Below are 18,207 nucleotides of genomic sequence, written 5' to 3' on the forward strand. Positions count from 1 at the left end.
AGACCATCGGGACTGCAGAATACTGGGGAAAGCAGAGAGTTTTCAATTGTTTCCCTTTTACACATTTTGATGGGTCTAAGTTTCATTTTTGCACATTCAAGCAAAATCTGGGAGTCTCATTCTCTCTACTGAAAGGAATGCTACCTTTCTTCACTGAATAGCAAATATGGAATATTTACAAATACATAATCTGTAAATTTTGTTGTACCCATGATGTACAATGATAATAAAGGCTATACAATATACAACATAAAAAAAATTGTTACATGGCTGTATTTTCAGGGTACTGGCACACAGATTTAGCATACCTACTACCCACAGTCTAGATTTTCAGCTTCCGTTCCCATTATTTTCTGGACCATGTACATCCTTGTCCATGGCACTTCCTCTGCCTTTAGTTTGCAAGTTAGATCATAGTGTGAGTCATACTTCCATCTGTGGTATTTATTTGGCATCATTAATTCAAATTTCAGATAAATGTTATGGATTAAATAGAACATGCCTCTTTTCTCTCCGTATTTAACATCCTCTCCAGGGTGATGATCATGTGTATGTATGTAGTATCAAGCCATCCATCTTTAAAGATAGTATTGCTAAACAGGGATCCCTGGGAAAGGCCATTCAGGAAAAGAGGGTGAAGACTGGAATGCAGTAAAGTCACCAGTATAACTGACAGAGCGGTGTAACCCTTGGATTTCAGCCAGCTCCTTAAAGAAGCATATAGCCTTAGCTTTTCGGGCACAGATGGAAGTTGTTAAATGTGTTTCTGCAGACCTCACCAGAGCCGGCCAGAACAATGACTGCAAAATCTCTCCTGGAATGAAGCACATCTGGGGCTGCAGGAAGGCATGTCTGAGGGTTAATATACTGCAGGCCCATGTTTCCTTTCTACCTTCTCTCAAGAGCTCCTTTGTGCACATTTTATAAACAGGAAGTGTAAGCTAAAATATCACGTAAAGAAAGAAACCTGATTTTTTTTTAAAAAAAAACTGTTAATTTGTTTGTTAAAAAACTTACTAATTTTTCAAGTCCACAATTTCTATTTACCGTATTTATCGGCGTATAACACGCAGTTTTAAAACTAAAATTGCAAGCTTAAACCCTGCCTGCGTGTTATACGCCGATACTGCGTGTTATACGCCGGGTCCACTGTTCCCTCTAAGGTGCGCGGCCGCGCACATGGCAAGAAACCCCCGCGCAGAGGTTTCTAACTCCCGCGCAGAGGTTTCTTTCAAAGCAAACGTGGGGAAGTCCTTTGCAGGCAGCTAGAACTGGCTGCCTGCAAAGGACCTCCCCAAACTTGTTTCAGCGGCAGCTCTCAGCCTGGCGGCAGCGTCACACAAACTGTGGAAGGAGGGGGAGGAGGAGGGAACCAAAGAGAGCTTTTACCGAGTCTGCGCCCCACAGCCAGGACCGTCCTGGCGCCTCCAGCCGCGTTTCTTCCTGCAAAGCCCTTCGGGCAACCCGAGAGTTCCGCTTGACGCCAGAAGGGCTTTGCAGGAAGAAACGCGGCGTTTCTTCCTGCAAAGCCCTTCTGGCGCCAAAAGGAACTCTCGGGTTGCCCGAAGGGCTTTGCGGGGAAGAAACGCGGCTTGAGGCGCAAGGACGGTCCTGGCTGTGGGGCGCAGACTCGGTAAAAGCCTCTCTTTGGTTCCCTCCTCCTCCCCCTCCTCCTCCTCCTCCTCCTTCTTTCTGGAGCCCCTTCCTCAAAGATTTGGTACCAAAGCAATGGCGGTGAGGAAGTTGTGTCTTTTGGATTTTGCACTGTTGTCTTTTCAATGGTTCTCAGACTGGTTGAACCTTTAGCAGCTGGGGTGATATTCTTTACTGTTAAGGTTACAATTGGATGTGTTGGACAAATCTTAAAAGATGAAACTTTTATTAAAACGTTTGACTTAACTAAAAACGTCTTCCTTTTTCTTCTTCTTCTTAAATATGATTTATTTATTTATTTTTACTTCAGAAGTTTGATGACCGTTGTACAAACTAATCCAACCTAAATGTAGAGGAGGAGAAGAAGGGGGGGGGATTTAAAAAGAGCAGAGGAAAAAGAAAAGAAAGCATGAAGAAAACATAAAGAAAGGGATGGGAGGGAGGGAAGGAAGGAAGGCACTTTATGTTGAGGAGTTAATGTTATAATTCATGTTCTAATGTTATAAATTTTAATCCAACATTAAGTTCCGAGCTTCCAAGTCATTTATTTTTAATGAAAAAAAATTTTACTCAAATTTTTGTGTTAAAATGGGGGATGCGTGTTATACGCTGGTGCGTGTTATACGCCGATAAATACGGTAATATTGATTTGCATTAGTATTGTAGTATTGATTTTATGTATTACCAAATGTAGCAGGTTCACCGACAAAAGGGCGACCGACAAAAGCACGCCCAACTAAACCGCGGTGACAAAACCGCAAGTTTTAAACCGCGCCGACGAATGAGCGCTGAAGCGTGCCGACAACAGCGCGCCGACAGAAGTGCGCTGTAAACCTAACCCTTACCTTAACTTAAATTGCACTGTTGTCAGCGCGTTGATGATGTCGTGGTTTTTGCGCCGCAGTTTTGTCCGCACGGTTTTGTCGTGCGCGCATTTGTCAGGTCACGAATGTAGCATCTTTTAGACAACTGCAAGGCATTATAAGTGAAAATGTCTTAATATTTATATAGGCTGAGAGTTTGGGAAATCCCAACGTGGGAAAAATTGCACAGTACTATTTCATAGTAGGTGGAGGTGTTGTTTCCCAGAGTCTTTAATTATTTGCCCCTAATGTCACACTTAATGAATGAAAGAGAACTGAAGCATCGCAGATAACAAAACAAAAGAATTTCCTCCAAGAAAGCTACCAGTTTGATAGAAATAGCCTAATAAATTTTTTTGCCTTGTTTCAGATTGTTGGAAGTAGAACCTGCTCCTAAAATAAATATTTTTCAAGATGGATAATTTCTTGGCTCAGTGTTGACCAAACACAGAGCATGCGAGACAGGAGGGAATATTGTTGCTTTTGGCTAATGAAAGTTTCTACCAATTTGCATCCTCCTTTTCCTAGTGATTTCTATGTCCCCTTTCCAGGGAGAGTTCATGCTGCCTACCGCTCTAAATTATCTAATTCACCGAATAGGGTCTATACCAGAGGCTGGTATTCAGCCGTTTCTCTCCGGTTGAGGTGAACCGGTAGCAGGAGGCTCCGCCCACCCGCCCCAACATAATGCGCGAGCACTGTGCATGCACAGAAGGCAGCGTGCAGACGCAACACATGCAAGCAAAGCGAATGCTTGCGCTCTCACATTTGCGAACCAATAGGGAAGTTAAGTGAATCCCACCACTGGTCCATTCATTGGCAAAAAGAGTTTTTACTCTGCAATTTGAGAAAGAGAACACACACATTTTGTGAGCACATTTTAACTCCTTTCACAGCCCAGTGGACACCCAAGAGAGAAGTCAGTTCTATCCAATTTCCCCAGCATTCCTAACTTAACACTGTAGTAGTAGATTGCTCTGCAGCTACATCGGTTTACTATAAAATCTAAACAAGGTTGACCATCATATTGTTGTCTGAGGGAAGGAATATTTGTACAACAGTGATTGCATGTAATCAAAAAACGGTAGCTTTTTTTATTCATTATTTTTGGAAGGAATTTAATCAGACTGAGAATTAAATCAGGGAAAATCATGCAACTCCCTCCTCTCTCAGTTTCTTCCTCATTGAAAGGGGAGAGAGTTATATAACGTCCCTGATTTCCCTTCTTACTGAAGATTGTTTTTGATTGAAGTGTATCATTAAAGTATATTCTACTCCAAACGCTGCAATAATTTATTAGTTAAAATATGGAATTCTTGGCACATTAAAACTAAACAAGCCAAAGGAAATATTTAGATGGAAGAAAACTCCTGTCAAATATACAAATCCTAAGCTTCGGTTTCCATCTGGAGCAAGACTTGGGTTGAACGCTATTAACTGTATCATGTAAGACAATGCCTGTTTCTGTAATAAAGAGAGCCAGTTCATAAATAACATGAGCAATATATGGCCATCGGTTTAACAAGCAATTCCTGCAGGAGGAATAGATTCAGATTTCCTCTTGGGATATGGATTTACATTAGGAACTTGTGCTTATTTTCTAGGGAGTATGAAAAACATGGCGGTAACTTGGCAACGCATTAACTTGTATAGATTAATTTCTCTCTGTCCCTTGGCAAACATTGGCAAAGGTGATATGCAATTCTTGCGATTAAGATTAGTGAAAAACCAATACTTTCCTGTCCTGGGTACAGAATAATGAAAAAATGTCATGCAGGTAGCAACATGAGGCATCTTAACTCCTTTCCTTTGTAATTTGAGTGGCTTCCAGCCAGTGAAATTAAGACATTACATAAAGACTCCAACAGTTGAATATATTCACACACATTAATAGCAATAGCAATAGCAGTTAAGACTTATATACTGCTTCATAGGGCCTTCAGCCCTCTTTAAGCAGTTTACAGAGTCAGCATATTGCCCCCAACAACAATCCGGGTCCTCATTTTACCCACCTCGGAAGGATGGAAGGCTGAGTCAACCCTGAGCCGGTGAGATTTGAACAGCCGAACTGCAGAACTGCAGTCAGCTGAAGTAGCCTGCAGTGCTGCATTTAACCACTGCGCCACCTCGGCTCTAACACTTAACACTTCTTTGATTCTAAAGTTACAGGTTTTTTTAAACACTGCCCTAAACTTAAATAATTTACCATCTACCATAGTAGTTGATTGAACAGCACCTATTGAATTTATTCATAATAGCAAGCCTGAGGTAGTCTTGTACTGTGACCCGACAAAACCGCGACCATCAAAAGCGCGCCGACAAAACCGCGGCGCTAAAACCGCGATGTCAAAAGCGCTCTGACAACAGCGTGCCGACAGAAGCGTGATTTAAGTTAAGGTAAGGTTTAGGGTTAGGTTTAGGGTTAGGTTTAGGGTTAGGTTACAGCGCGCTTCTGTCGGCGCGCTGTTGTCGGCGCTCATTCGTCGCACGGTTTTGTCGGCACGGTTTTGTCACCGCGGTTTAGTCAGGCGCACTTTTGTCGTTCGTGCATTTGTGGTGGAACCGTCTTCTACGATGTGTAATATAGCCCCTCTGTTTCCTCCTCGTAGTTGTAAATTCCTGCCTTCTAGATAGGCTGCAGCCTCATGTCAATCCTGGACCGACATGAAGGAGGCTTCATTGATTTTATAAATGCATGCAGGTGCTTTGATCTAGTATATAAAAATATCTGCCTTCAGGGCTACACAATCCAGTATGGTTGTTAGTCATGTAGAATCTGGCATGTAAGATACGCTACATGTCAGAATTAGGCAAAGATCCAGTTAATATAATATATTACCATGGCTTAAAGCATCCCTGAAAAAGCTAATAAGCAGTAAAATGAGATCTCTCTCTTCTTTAGCTTCAGGCGCCGATATATGCATACCTAATGATATATAACTAAATATAAAGTACCAGTTCAATCAGTTGATCTCTGTATATTTTATTCATTTTATAGTTTTTAAACAATCTCTTGCTTTTTGGGAAAAAAATGTGAATTGCTGCTTGTACTTCTGAATTTACAAAACTTACCAATCTGTACTTCATATTATTTGTCCTTTGCCATAGTCCTTTACTGGTCTAATGAAAGCAACTTCCTGAAAGCTTAGTGATGTTTATTTTTCTACAATCTTTGCAATATATAACTTACAGATATATCTAGAATTTCATAAAAAGAATGGGTAAAATGGGCTGAGTTAATGGGTTTCTTCTGTCTCTGAAATGTCCTAAGAAAAAATGCGGTAGACTGCATAGACTTGCCTTAGAAATAATTTTATTCATTTGGATTTTAATCTGTTACTTTGTTCGTTATAGTCAGCTGGTTCACAGCAATGGATCGTTGTTGAAAGCTGATTCATTGAAGCACGCAAACAGTAAAGTTGTTTAAAATAAATAATAAATCCTACATTCTCACCAGCAGTGTGCGAAATTCAGAAAATTGACAACTGTAAAACTGCAGAAGACATTCAGAAAGCAAAGTGAACATACCTCATAAGGCTTGAGATCCATTTTCATTTAGCCCCTGAGTATTCAGATTTCTCTGAAAGAATATTCTTGACCAAATTTTGCTTACATTTTATTCTAAATAAAGTACATAAAATCATTCGAGTGGCAAATATATTTGGATTAATCTAGTGTAGAGGTTAAGGCACCAGCTAGAAACTAGGAGAGCATAATTTCTAGTCCCACTTTAGCAGTGGTGGGTTTCAAAAATTGTTCGAACCTACTCTGTGGGTGTGGCCTCCTTTGTGGGAGTGGCTTGCCGCCCATGTGACCGGATGGGAGTGGCTTGCCGCCCATGTGACCGGATATGAAGATGCCGACGACACTTGTCAGAACCACTTTAAATTATCTCACACACAGCACTGGCATGCATAAGAATATGATGTAAACTTGCTTTTTAAAAGGCATCTTTGGTTTGCGTTAAAACAACTTCAACACACGCAATGTTCTGATTGCACCACAAACGCAGTAGTCATCCTTACCTTTCACAGAGGCACTGAGTTTTATAAATAGGAGCATGATAGTGTAGAATAATCATATCCAAGGACCAGTGGTGGGTTTCAAACAATTTTGGAACCTCTTCTGTAGGTATGGCCTGCTTTCCGGGTCCACTGGTGGAACCTCTTCTAACCGGTTCGGTAGATTTGACGAACCGGTTCTACCGAATAGGTGCGAACTGGTAGGAACCCACCTCTGCACTTTAGGCACAAAGCCAACTGGGTGACCTTGAACCAATAACAACATATTCAGCTTTGGCAAGCAAGCAATGGCAAACCACTTCCAAAATCAGGGACTGTCCAGACAAGGAGCCATTACCATCATTGATTTATAGTTTAATTGGGCGGTTTCCACATTGTTCCAAACTTGCATTCAATGATCCATAATTGCAGGAAAAATAGGTCACAGTATATACTACTATATTATTTATTCAATTTGTATACCCATCCATTTCACATATGTGAAACTGAATGGTTTACATACAAACAAGAGCAAGAATGGTCAAAAAAAATTGTTCTGTCGGCGCACTGGGGCCCCTATTCTGTCGGCGCACTGGGGCCCGCACTGTCGGCCCCTATTCAAAACTAAATTAAACACAATAATTAACCACAGTTAACAGGTGAATGCAAACAGTATGTTCCATTCAGTACTGGTAGTCCTCAACCTATAACATTCAGTAATTGTTCGAAGTTACAATGATATTACTGTATATACCCGAGTATAAGCCTAGTTTTTCAGCCCACTTTTTGGGCTGAAAAAAGCCGCCTCGGCTTATACTCGAGTCAGTGAAAAATTTGCCCGAAATGGAGGAGAAAAAGGGGCGGGGCCATGCCGCTGGGTGACACTCGTGAATGGCCCAGTGCCCCTGTGAGTTTCCCCTCCCTCTGTGTCAGTTTGCCGCGCAGCGCGCACCGCACCATCCCCCCTCCTCACGTTCTAATGTAATGCAGGGCTGTCTTACGATTCCCCTTCCTCCCCCTCCTGCCGCTCTGCAACGATGTCCCACCTCCTCCTTGTTATGGCAAGCAGCCACATAGCGATGTCCCACCTCCTCTGGTACAGTGATCCAATGATAGGAATCACTGTGTCGTGTGTCATAGGAGGCGGGACATCGCTCCCGCGGCTGCACGGGACATCATCATCACAGCGGGACATCAGCATCATGAGGTGAGTGAAGTATTTCATTGAATACACCGCTAGTTTACTGTTTTTCTTTGAAATAAATATTCAAAAACATTATTGGTATCTATTTTTATTTTTGAAATTTACCGTAGCTGCTGCATTTCCCACCCTAGGCTTATACTTGAGTCAATAACTTTTCCAGTTTTTTTGTGGTAAAATTAGGTGCCTCGGCTTATATTCGGGTCGGCCTATACTCGAGTATATACGGTAAACAAGTGTTGATTATGATGGTCAAGGTTCTGGCCATCCAAGTATTCCCGTGGTTCTGTGATTGTGATCTGGATGCTTGGTAACCAGTTTCGTATTTGCAATGGTTGCAGTGCCCTGGGGTCACATGACCGCCATTTGCAATCTTTCCTATTGGTTTCCCTAATGTAGAAAGTCAATGGGGAAGCCAATAGGGAAGGTCACAGGTTCTTGGAGTAAGTGTCTCCCACCTGCTCACTGTCCTCCAGCCCCTCTGTGACTACTCATATCATGCTGGCCAGCGGCATACCTGAGTGGGCTTTTTGTAACCCTCCTTCATACCCTTCTCAGACAGTGCCATGCCTCTCATGCACACGCGCTCAACTCATACCTTGCTTCTTGCACACTCTTCCCAGCACTTCCACCTAAGCAGCAGTCACTTACCTGTCTCTTGGTCTGGGACTTGCAACTTTAACTCATTCTGATGGTGGGAAACCAGCAGAAAATTGTTCTTTCCTAGCAACCATGGGATTTGGTACAATGCTTCGGTCACCCTTTACAACCTCAGTGCTTAGCGTCAGAAATTCAACTCCCAATTGCCATTGTAAGTCAAGGAATACCTGCATAACCATTGGAAAGGTTGACTACTACTACTATACTACTGCGTGACCCGTCAAAACCACGCTTGACTAAACCGCGCCCAATTAAACCGCGTCGCTGACGTCATCAACAGGGCGACAACAGCCAACGCGGAGAAAGAAGGGCGCTTTAAATAACGCTTTGAAAGCAAGCCAATTCAACTTAAGGTAAGGGTTAGGTTTAGGGTTAGCTTTAGGGTTAGGTTAAGGTTTAGGGTTAGGTTTAGGATTAGGTTTAGGGTTAGGTTTAGGGTTAGGATTAGGTTTAGGTTTAGGGGTTAATTTTAGGTTTAGGGTTTACAGCGTGCTTCTGTCTCCGCGCTGTTGTCGCCCTGTTGATGACGTCAGCGACGCGGTTTAGTCGGACGCGGTTTAGTCTGACACGGTTTTGTGGTGGAACCTACTACTGGACCCCTAAGCATGATGGCTTAGCCATGTCTTCAGCCCCTTCCTAAAGGCTAGAAGGGCAGAGGATAATCTAAATTCAGAAACGAATGTTAATGCTACACTGTACAGTACTGCATTATACTATACTACTGTTCACTATATTTTGCATTTTTGTTGGCTACTAATAACCCTCCGAAGGAGAGAAATGTTGCAGTGTAATAGATGAAGACATAAGTGAACACCTCTGGATTTCAAGTTAACAATGTCAGTTAATTTAATGTTGTTTCAGCTTAGTCTAAAAACCCTCTGTTCCGAGTGAGTTAGAAAGTGGCCTGTTTCCCATGTAAACAAGAAAGGAAATGACTTCAGACTGAGTTCTGTCCAATACTTTCTCCAACTCTTACACTATTTAACTGTTGTGTCATTCAGATGCAACAGCTTCTTGCAATACTTGAACATCCACACAGGACAACTGAACAAAGACTTCATATATATGAACAACAATTGCTTGTTGTTTACATAACATCATACAAACACATGCACGCACTATAGTATCAAATTCCAAACAGCAGATTTAAACTTAACTTATTCTAATTTGCTTTCTTAGAGATATTGTAATATAAGTTATTAAATATAACAAAAGTCCTACTTGCTATCATGAAGAGTGTATCAGAGTTAAGAAAATATGGATACCTGCTACTTGGGAGGGAGAGAGGGAGAAGACCATCAGAAAGAAATAAAAGTAGTTAGTCCTGCACTTAAATTGATATATCATGATATCCATGCTTCTTTCATGGTCCCTTCTAAATAAAGAAAAGTAGGTTCATCTGATAAATTGAAAATCTTTTCTTCTTTTTCCTGCTAGCAATGGGGGCCTGTGGCGTGTGCTTGTCAATTCAATCCCCATTATTTTTAGCAATATATTCCCGATGTAAAGGATCTTTGATGACAAGTAGGCTGTTTTATCCGTGGCACGACAAAACCGCGCTCGTCAAAATAGCGGTGATAAAATCACGTCGCTAAAGCCGCGACCTCATCACCGCACGTCATCACCGCCGCGACAACAGCGCGGCAACAGAAGGGTCGCATTTTTCCTTAGCGCTTCGAACGGCGCGGATTAGCCCTTCGCGCGGATAAGGGCTTCGCGGTATTGTGGTGGAACCGTTTTATCAGATAGCATAACACCCTGAAATACTTTGTTGGTCTTAGACTCATTTAATCTCTACATGCCATATCACATTAAAATAATTTGCCAAATTTGTTGGCAGTTTCATCATGCGATCCTTTTTCTGCAAGGTCCCTGACGTTCTTTCCCTTGTTAAAGGATAAGAAATGTTTCCATATAAAAAAATTAAAATCAAAATGCTTCCTCATAATTGTTCCCAATAATGTCTTCCCCGTTTTCATTAAATGACAAATTGATCTGATCACTGATTTAATGGAATAGAATGGCTTATTGTGTAATGTTTAGAAGGGATGCTTATGTGTGATATTTTGTAGTAACAAACGTTCAGTTGAGAATAATCTGTTTTATTTGCACCGCAGTTCCACATTTAAAGATAAGATTCCCTGGAAACCCTCCGATCTTCTCTTAAGTAACATGGTTGGAATAGAACCAAGAACTGTAAGCAGCTGCTTTTGAAGCATCAAGAACCAAGGCATGATTGGTTTTTAAAAAGGAATCAAAGGCAACCATCCCAGATAACCAGGGTCGTATTTCTCAAGTTGAGAATGAACAGTAATCTTTAGTATGGCTGGAAAAGCATCTTTCATTATTCGTTCTTGTTGTAGCTTAATTACTCTGCTTTCCCTATGGACTTTCTATGAACTTTAACCTCCATTTGCAGAGGCCTATATGGAGCTGTATTTCAAACCCGAGGAGACAGCAGCAAATTATCCCTTGGAGGGCTTATGGGCCGTCTAAACAAAAGTACATTTTGCGTAATCTGAAAAAATTCTAGGAAAGTCCCAAACACTCATCTGGTGTCCGCACTGTTTAATGGTGTTACGAATTTGAACAATGTTATTGCTTCTTAGTCAGAGATGAGTTAAATGCAAAGACTTAACAAAAGGGATAATTGTTTATTAATTTGTTATTGGGAGAATAATCAATGAACATCTCCCCAGGCCTGATTAAATGTTAATATAAATGCAGGAACAGAAACAAATCACTTTGCTCATAGGTGTGCGTACAACAATCGGGCTGTATTTTCATAGCACTGCATAGCAACATCGTTTTCTCCATCCAGTCCTTTCTAGTGTGAAACCTTTGATTCTCTAAGACAAGTAACTTTCAGTTTTGTATTTATGTTGGTTGGGAAGTACTGTGCTCTGTAATTTAGCCAAAGATTTTCCATTTCTGCCATGAAATGTGCCATTTGGCATATAATTTCATCTTGGGAAAAAAATGAATTGCAACAATATAAAGATAAAGGATGGACGTATGAAAAGCTGTTGTGATTCCAGTGGTTTTTCCTTCCTCGTGACTAATGCAAAAGAGATTTTTAAAAGAATGATGAGGGAGGGATGGAGGGAGAGAGAGAGAGAGAGATGGCTTTCTAAAGTCTTACAAGTAGCATGATTGGAGTAAATGACATTCAGAATTAATCATGGAGGGGTAGAGAATTCACATATCCTTGATTATTTGCATCATGTTGATCCGTGTGAGACGCTAGCTTTTAACCATACTCTTTCAAAAGGTAGCCCTGGGAGTGTGAAAGGAGTAAAACAGATATTTAGTGGAAGAGCATTCAAATATACCAACCTCAAATGTATGTAATAAAATTACACGCTCTATTTTGTTGTTGCTGTATAAATGAGGTCCTTACCTGTATATCAAATTGTTGCTGCTGCATCATTGAACCAAGCAGTGCTGTACCAATCACGTGGAATTAATTTATAAAAGACCATGTCATTCCCACAATATCTTCGATTTCGATTTTCGATTTTATTGTATTTCTATGCCGCCCTATTCCCAGAGGGACTCAGGGCGGCTCACAAACCAAGTCGGCGGGGGGGGGGGGGACAAAGAAAGACAACGGACAACACAACACCACAATTTTAAAAAACAATCAACAGCCACACCATTCGAGCGGGGACAGGAACTCATCAGCCCCAGGCCTGTCGGAACAGCCAGGTTTTTAAGGCTTTGCGGAAAGCTTGGAGGGTGGTGAGGGTCCGAATCTCCACGGGGAGCTCGTTCCAGAGGGCCGGAGCAGCCACAGAGAAGGCCCTCCTCCGGGTAGTAGCCAATCGGCATTGGCCAGTGGATGGAATTCGGAGGAGGCCTAATCTGTGGGATCTAATCTGTCTGTTGGAGGTAATTGGCAGCAGGCGGTCTCTCAAGTACCCAGGTCCAATACCATGAAGGGCTTTATAAGTGACAACTAGCACCTTGAAGCGTATCCGAAGACCAATAGGTAGCCAGTGCAGCTCGCAGAGGATAGGTGTAATGTGGGTATACCGAGGTGAACCCACGATCGCTCGCACGGCTGCATTCTGGACAAGCTGAAGTCTCCGAATGCTCTTCAAGGGCTGCCCCATGTAGAGCACGTTGCAGTAGTCCAGTCTTGAGGTCACAAGGGCACGAGTGACTGTTTTCAAACCTTGAAATGCTGTGTAACACTGTAAAGCAAACACATTCCTTGGAAAATCAGTTAATTATTGCACAATGATGGAGAATGATGGAGAATTCTCACAATGGAGAAATAGATTAGAAAGATGTCAGAAATGGCAAAGCTGACCTCTTTGGTACAGAGGTACAGCAAGAAGTACTTTTATAAAAGACTGGAAACCCTAGGAGATGACAGAAACCTTCTGTAGACTTTTTTTTTATGAAAATGGAAAAAAGTGAAGTGTGGTTTTTTGACAATTAAAAAAGGATAAAGGCCTGGAGAAACCTTATAATACCAGGGAGGAGAGGAATAATGAGCTTCTTTGTAACTATTGTAAAGAAAGTTGGGATTTTTTTATTTTTTATTTTTTCTTTAAGCTATTTTTCTTTCTTATTCTTCTGCTTTGCTTTTTGCATTTTTCTTTTTTTTAATCTTTTCCTTTTTTTGTATTTTTTTTTCTTTAGTTTGCTTTCTACATGTATAAAATTCTTAATAAAAAATTATATTTAAATAATTATGTTTTAGATACTTGTGTTTTAAGGGGTTCCACCACAAAACCGCGTTCGACTAAACCGCGCTCGACGAAACCGCATAGCTGACATCATCAACAGCGCGGAGACAGAAGCATGCTGTAAACGCTAAACCTAAAATTAACCCCTAAACCTAACCCTTAACCTAACCCTAAACCTAATCCTTAACCTAACCCTAAACCTAATCCTAACCCTTAACCTAACCCTAAACCTAACCCTAACCCTTAACCTAACCCTAAACCTAACCCTAACCCTTAACCTAACCCTAAACCTAACCCTAAACCTAACCCTTACCTTAAGTTGAATCGGCTTGCTTTCAAAGCGCTATTTAAAGCGCCCTTCTTTCTCCGCGCTCGCTGTTGTCGCCCTGTTGATGACGTCAGCGATGCGGTTTAATTGGGCGCGGCTTAGTCGAGCGCGGTTTTGTCGTGCCACGGTTTTTTAAGGATGGTTTATAAGATCATTGCATCATGAGTTAGATGCATTCCTTCATGAGATATAGGGACCTTTAATTATGAGCCATCTGGTTGCTAACTAATACGTCAACCAGGGAATCCTTAGAATGGCAAAAGTATCAAACCAAATTGTAATATGCATACAAACTATTATTTATATAACGGCTACTGTAACAAGTAATAATAGAGTTTCACAATGATTACAGTGAGAACTCATAATTTTTTTTCCACTTGCTTTAGGAAAATAAGTGTTTAGTAAAACAGTTATCCCCCCCCCCCCCCGTTATTTAGAGCCGAGGTGGCGCAGTGGTTAAATGCAGCACTGCAGGCTACTTCAGCTGACTGCAGTTCTGCAGTTCGGCTGTTCAAATCTCACCGGCTCAGGGTTGACTCAGCCTTCCATCCTTCCGAGGTGGGTAAAATGAGGACCCGGATTGTTGTTGGGGGCAATATGCTGACTCTGTAAACCGCTTAGAGAGGGCTGAAAGCCCTATGAAGCGGTATATAAGTCTAACTGCTATTGCTATTTCTTTCTTGTATTTTCATTGTTTTTCTCTTTTTCAGATTCTCTTTCAGTTTCCAGCAATGATGCAAGTCCTCCTGCATCAGTAACATCACTCCAGCCCCATATGATTGGTGCACAGAGCTCTCCTGGTCCTAAGCGGCCAGGCAATACCCTGAGGAAGTGGCTCACTAGTCCAGTGAGGCGACTTAGCAGCGGAAAGGCGGACGGCCACGTAAAGAAACTGGCCCACAAGCACAAGAAGAGCCGTGAAGTCCGCAAAAGTGCCGATACGGGTTCTCAGAAGGACTCCGATGACAGTGCAGCTACACCCCAAGATGAAACACTCGAAGAGGTAAGATGTTCATTAGTTGCTGCTTGTGTGCCCTTTTCTGAAAATAAGTCTTTAACATCGTGGTTTTTGTTACCACCTTGTAAGTAATTACATTCACTGGATCGGCTTTTTTAATAACGAAAAAAAGAGGGGGGAACCCTTAACAAGTCATTTGTTTTTTCCGGAAACAGCTATATCCGTCTATTTTCATTCTCCAAATTATCTCTGTGTTTATTGTGGATGCCTCTGTCAAAAATATATCACTAACGGTCCTGCAGGTTATTCAAATGAGCATTAATTGGGCGTCTAAATTATGAAAGAACTGGCAACGGTTCTGTAATTAAGTTTGATCAGCACTTCTTTCTGTCTAGATCAGTGGTAGTCAACCTGGTCCCTACCGCCCACTAGTGGGCGTTCCAGCTTTCACGGCGGGCGGTAGGGGTTTGCTGTAACTCTGCTTTATAAATTTTATAAAGTAAAGTTAGGATAGGATTACTTTACTTTATTTATATGCTGCCCTTTTCCCTGGGGGGACTCAGGGCGGCTCACAATCCAAGGGGGAGGGGAGTACAAGACAAAAAATACACACATAAAACAGTACATCGTTAAAAAAACGCAACAGTCATACTATTCGGGTGGGGTTGAAATCTTAGCCCCAGGCTTGTCGGGACAGCCAGGTTTTAAGGGCTATGCGGAAGGTCTGGAAAGTGGTGAGGGTACGAATGTCCACGGGGAGTTCATTCCATAGGGTCGGAGCAGCCACCGAGAAGGCTCTCCTCCGGGTAGTTGCCAGTCGACATTGACCGGCTGATGGAATTCGGAGGAGGCCTAATCTATGGGATCTTATTGGCCTAGTGGAGGTAATTGGCAGTTACTTCCCTACTTTATCAATCACCATTACTGTGGAACCGGTGGGCGGTTAAATTTTTTTACTACTAACAGAGATACAAAAGTGGGCGGTAGGTATAAAAAGGTTGACTACCCCTGATCTACATTCTGAGAAGACCACTATTTGGCCCAGGTGACAATGAAATATTTATGCATGCACATATACATGTATATGACTGCCCAACTCAAACCGTGTGATTCTGGATAAAGCAAAAACACACAAACCATAAATTAATACAATAGGCAGAATCTTGCAAATCTAAATTGGGCTGTATTTACTCCTTATACTGCAAAGAATCAGGAAGACATCGGCTCGAGACCCTTCCAAATGTAATTTCAACTGAATTTTGAAAAAGGGTCATCCTATTTTACTAGGCAGTGATTCCTGCATATCTCCGTCAAGGTCCTTTTCCTCACTCTACATTAAATGAAAATTTATCATTGCTTGAGTTTGGCCACAAAGTCAGCTAAAGTATATGTGAAAATGCTTTATTGAAAATTGCTAGATCCGATATAACATCAAGATGTAATAATACCGGATTTGTGAATTGATAATAATTTTTTAAAATTCTGACAGTCCTAAGTAGGAACCAGGCTGATAGGCTTCCTACCTTGTTAAAGTAGAATTTGGCAGATTTTGTTTGGTCAAAAGAAGGTCGCAAATAAACTTTCCTCAGGGAAATTAAGGTATTAGAAAGGTCAGTAAGGGTTCTCAGAATTAAGGATTTTAAGATTTGAACTCAGTACAATATGAAGAAGAATGTAGCAGTTAGCAATAGCAGTTAGACTTATATACCACTTCATAGGGCTTTCAGCCCTCTCTAAGCGGTTTACAGAGTCAGCATATCGCCCCCAACAACAATCCGGGTCCTCATTTTACCCACCTCGGAAGGATGGAAGGCTGAGTCAACCTTGAGTCAGTGAGATTTGAACAGCCGAACTGCAGAACTAGCAGTCAGCTGAAGTAGCCTGCAGTGCTGCATTTAACCACTGCACCACCTTTGTCAAAAAAAAAAAAATGCTACGTTTCAGGAATTCTGGCCAATTGTATTGGGGTATTTCAAATATAAAGGTATCAACATCATTTGAGCACCATCTAACCAATAAGTATGAATATAATTCTCTTTGCAGAGAGGCAGGAATGAGGGCTTGAGTAGTGGCACCCTCTCCAAATCATCTTCCTCTGGCATGCAGAGCTGTGGAGAAGAAGAAGGTGAAGAAGGGCCTGATGCTGTGCCTCTTCCCCCTCCAATGGCAATCCAGCAACATAGTCTGCTTCAACCAGACTCACAAGACGATAAGGTAAAATGGGGGGAGCAGTGGTGGGTTTCAAAAATTGTTCGAACCTACTCTGTGGGTGTGGCCTCCTTTGTGGGAGTGGCTTGCCGCCCATGTGACCGGATGGGAGTGGCTTGCTGCCCATGTGACCGGATATGAAGATGCCGACGACACTTGTCAGAACCACCTTAAATTACCTCACACACAGCACTGGCATGCAGAAGAATATGATGTAAACTTGTTTTTTAAAAGGCATCTTTGGTTTGCGTTAAAACAACTTCAACACACGCAATGTTCTGATTGCACCACAAACGCAGTAGTCATCCTTACCTTTCACAGAGGCTCTGAGTTTTATAAATATGAGCATGATAGTGTAGAATAATCATATCCAAGGACCAGTTGTGGGTTTCAAACAATTTTGGAAGCTCTTCTGTAGGTGTGGCCTGCTTTCCGGGTCCACTGGTGGAACCTCTTCTAACCAGTTCGGTAAATTTGACGAACTGGTTCTACCGAATAGGTGCGAACTGGTAGGAACCCACCTCTGGGGTGGAGAGACTTTCTCTGGCAGAATAGGGTGAGGGAATAATTGGTTCTCAGTGGTCATGGCCTATTGTCATGCCAACTGGATCATGCCCAGAACCCAGTTTTTTATGGTGATAAAATACTGGACAAGGGATTTTGCATCAGTTATGCAACTTAAACCCATTTACATAAGTATTTCCTTTCATTTAGCGGTTACGCATGCTTTATTCTAGTTTTAATATTAATATGCACCAGCCGAAGACTCCGTACACTCTTTTAAGTAGATTTTGATATAGTGGGGTTGCATGCAGTTCAAAACATGCTTTTGTACTTAATATACACTTGTGAATAACAAATGCCTCCTGCCTTAATTGGGTTTTAAAATGAGTTTTCATTGTACTCAGAATTAATTTTACAGTGTGAGGTCTTAGGCTGTCTATTTTCTTGGCAACGTGCCATCATTCTCAGAAAGCCAGACATTTTCAATAGTTGACTGTATGGGTTTTTATTTCCTTCTTTGCTTTTTGGAACTCTTGTGGGTTTCTCTTATGGATGTTAATCATCGCTAAGGTAACCACATCCTTGATGGCGGAGGGGATTTCCTGCATATCCGCTGAAAAAGACTCCCATGATATACAGAATGATGACAGAATCTGCAGTACAGTGTTCTTAGACATTAATAAAAAGTCCCTAAGGCTTAAAATCCTTTCTGCTCTTAGTTAGCTTATTTAGAAAAATCAAATATTTTGGCTCAGATTCAGATCTTGCTACACTAGTTGCAAGTGTGTAGAATAAGCCCTATTTGACAAAGAGTTCACCCATACTCTTCTCTGAGCTGAATAATGCTTCCTATAAGCAGTTGTGCCATATGTTTCATAGACATACAATCAGGGGTGGGTTTCAGGCGGTTCGCGGCGGTCCCCGCGAACCGGTTGGTCGGCGAACCCGGAAGTAAGTAAGCCCGCCCGCCCGCGTTTCTTACCTGGTTTTGACGAGTTATGTGCTTCCACGCATGCGCAGGACGCATACAGCGCCTGCGCGATCCTCCAGGAGTAGCTGGAGCATCGCACAGACGCTAGTGTGCATGCGTGCACTGCGCGCATGCACGAGGACGCTGCCGGCCCGTTCCAACCG

The 18,207-nt window shown here is 42.0% G+C and overlaps 1 protein-coding gene across 1 annotated transcript in view; it reads left to right on the forward strand.

Moving 5' to 3' along the window:
• The window catches only part of TRIO (trio Rho guanine nucleotide exchange factor), a 325,986-nt gene that overhangs the window by 257,576 nt on the left and 50,203 nt on the right, over window positions 1-18,207 (forward strand). The window contains exons 35-36 of the mRNA XM_032219436.1: window positions 14,114-14,406; window positions 16,405-16,575. Coding sequence (XP_032075327.1) covers window positions 14,114-14,406; window positions 16,405-16,575 — 464 coding nt within the window. The remainder of the gene's footprint in view (window positions 1-14,113; window positions 14,407-16,404; window positions 16,576-18,207) is intronic.

The sequence above is a fragment of the Thamnophis elegans genome, chromosome 6 (assembly GCF_009769535.1).
Source record: "Thamnophis elegans isolate rThaEle1 chromosome 6, rThaEle1.pri, whole genome shotgun sequence".
In the NCBI taxonomy this organism is placed as follows: domain Eukaryota; kingdom Metazoa; phylum Chordata; class Lepidosauria; order Squamata; family Colubridae; genus Thamnophis; species Thamnophis elegans.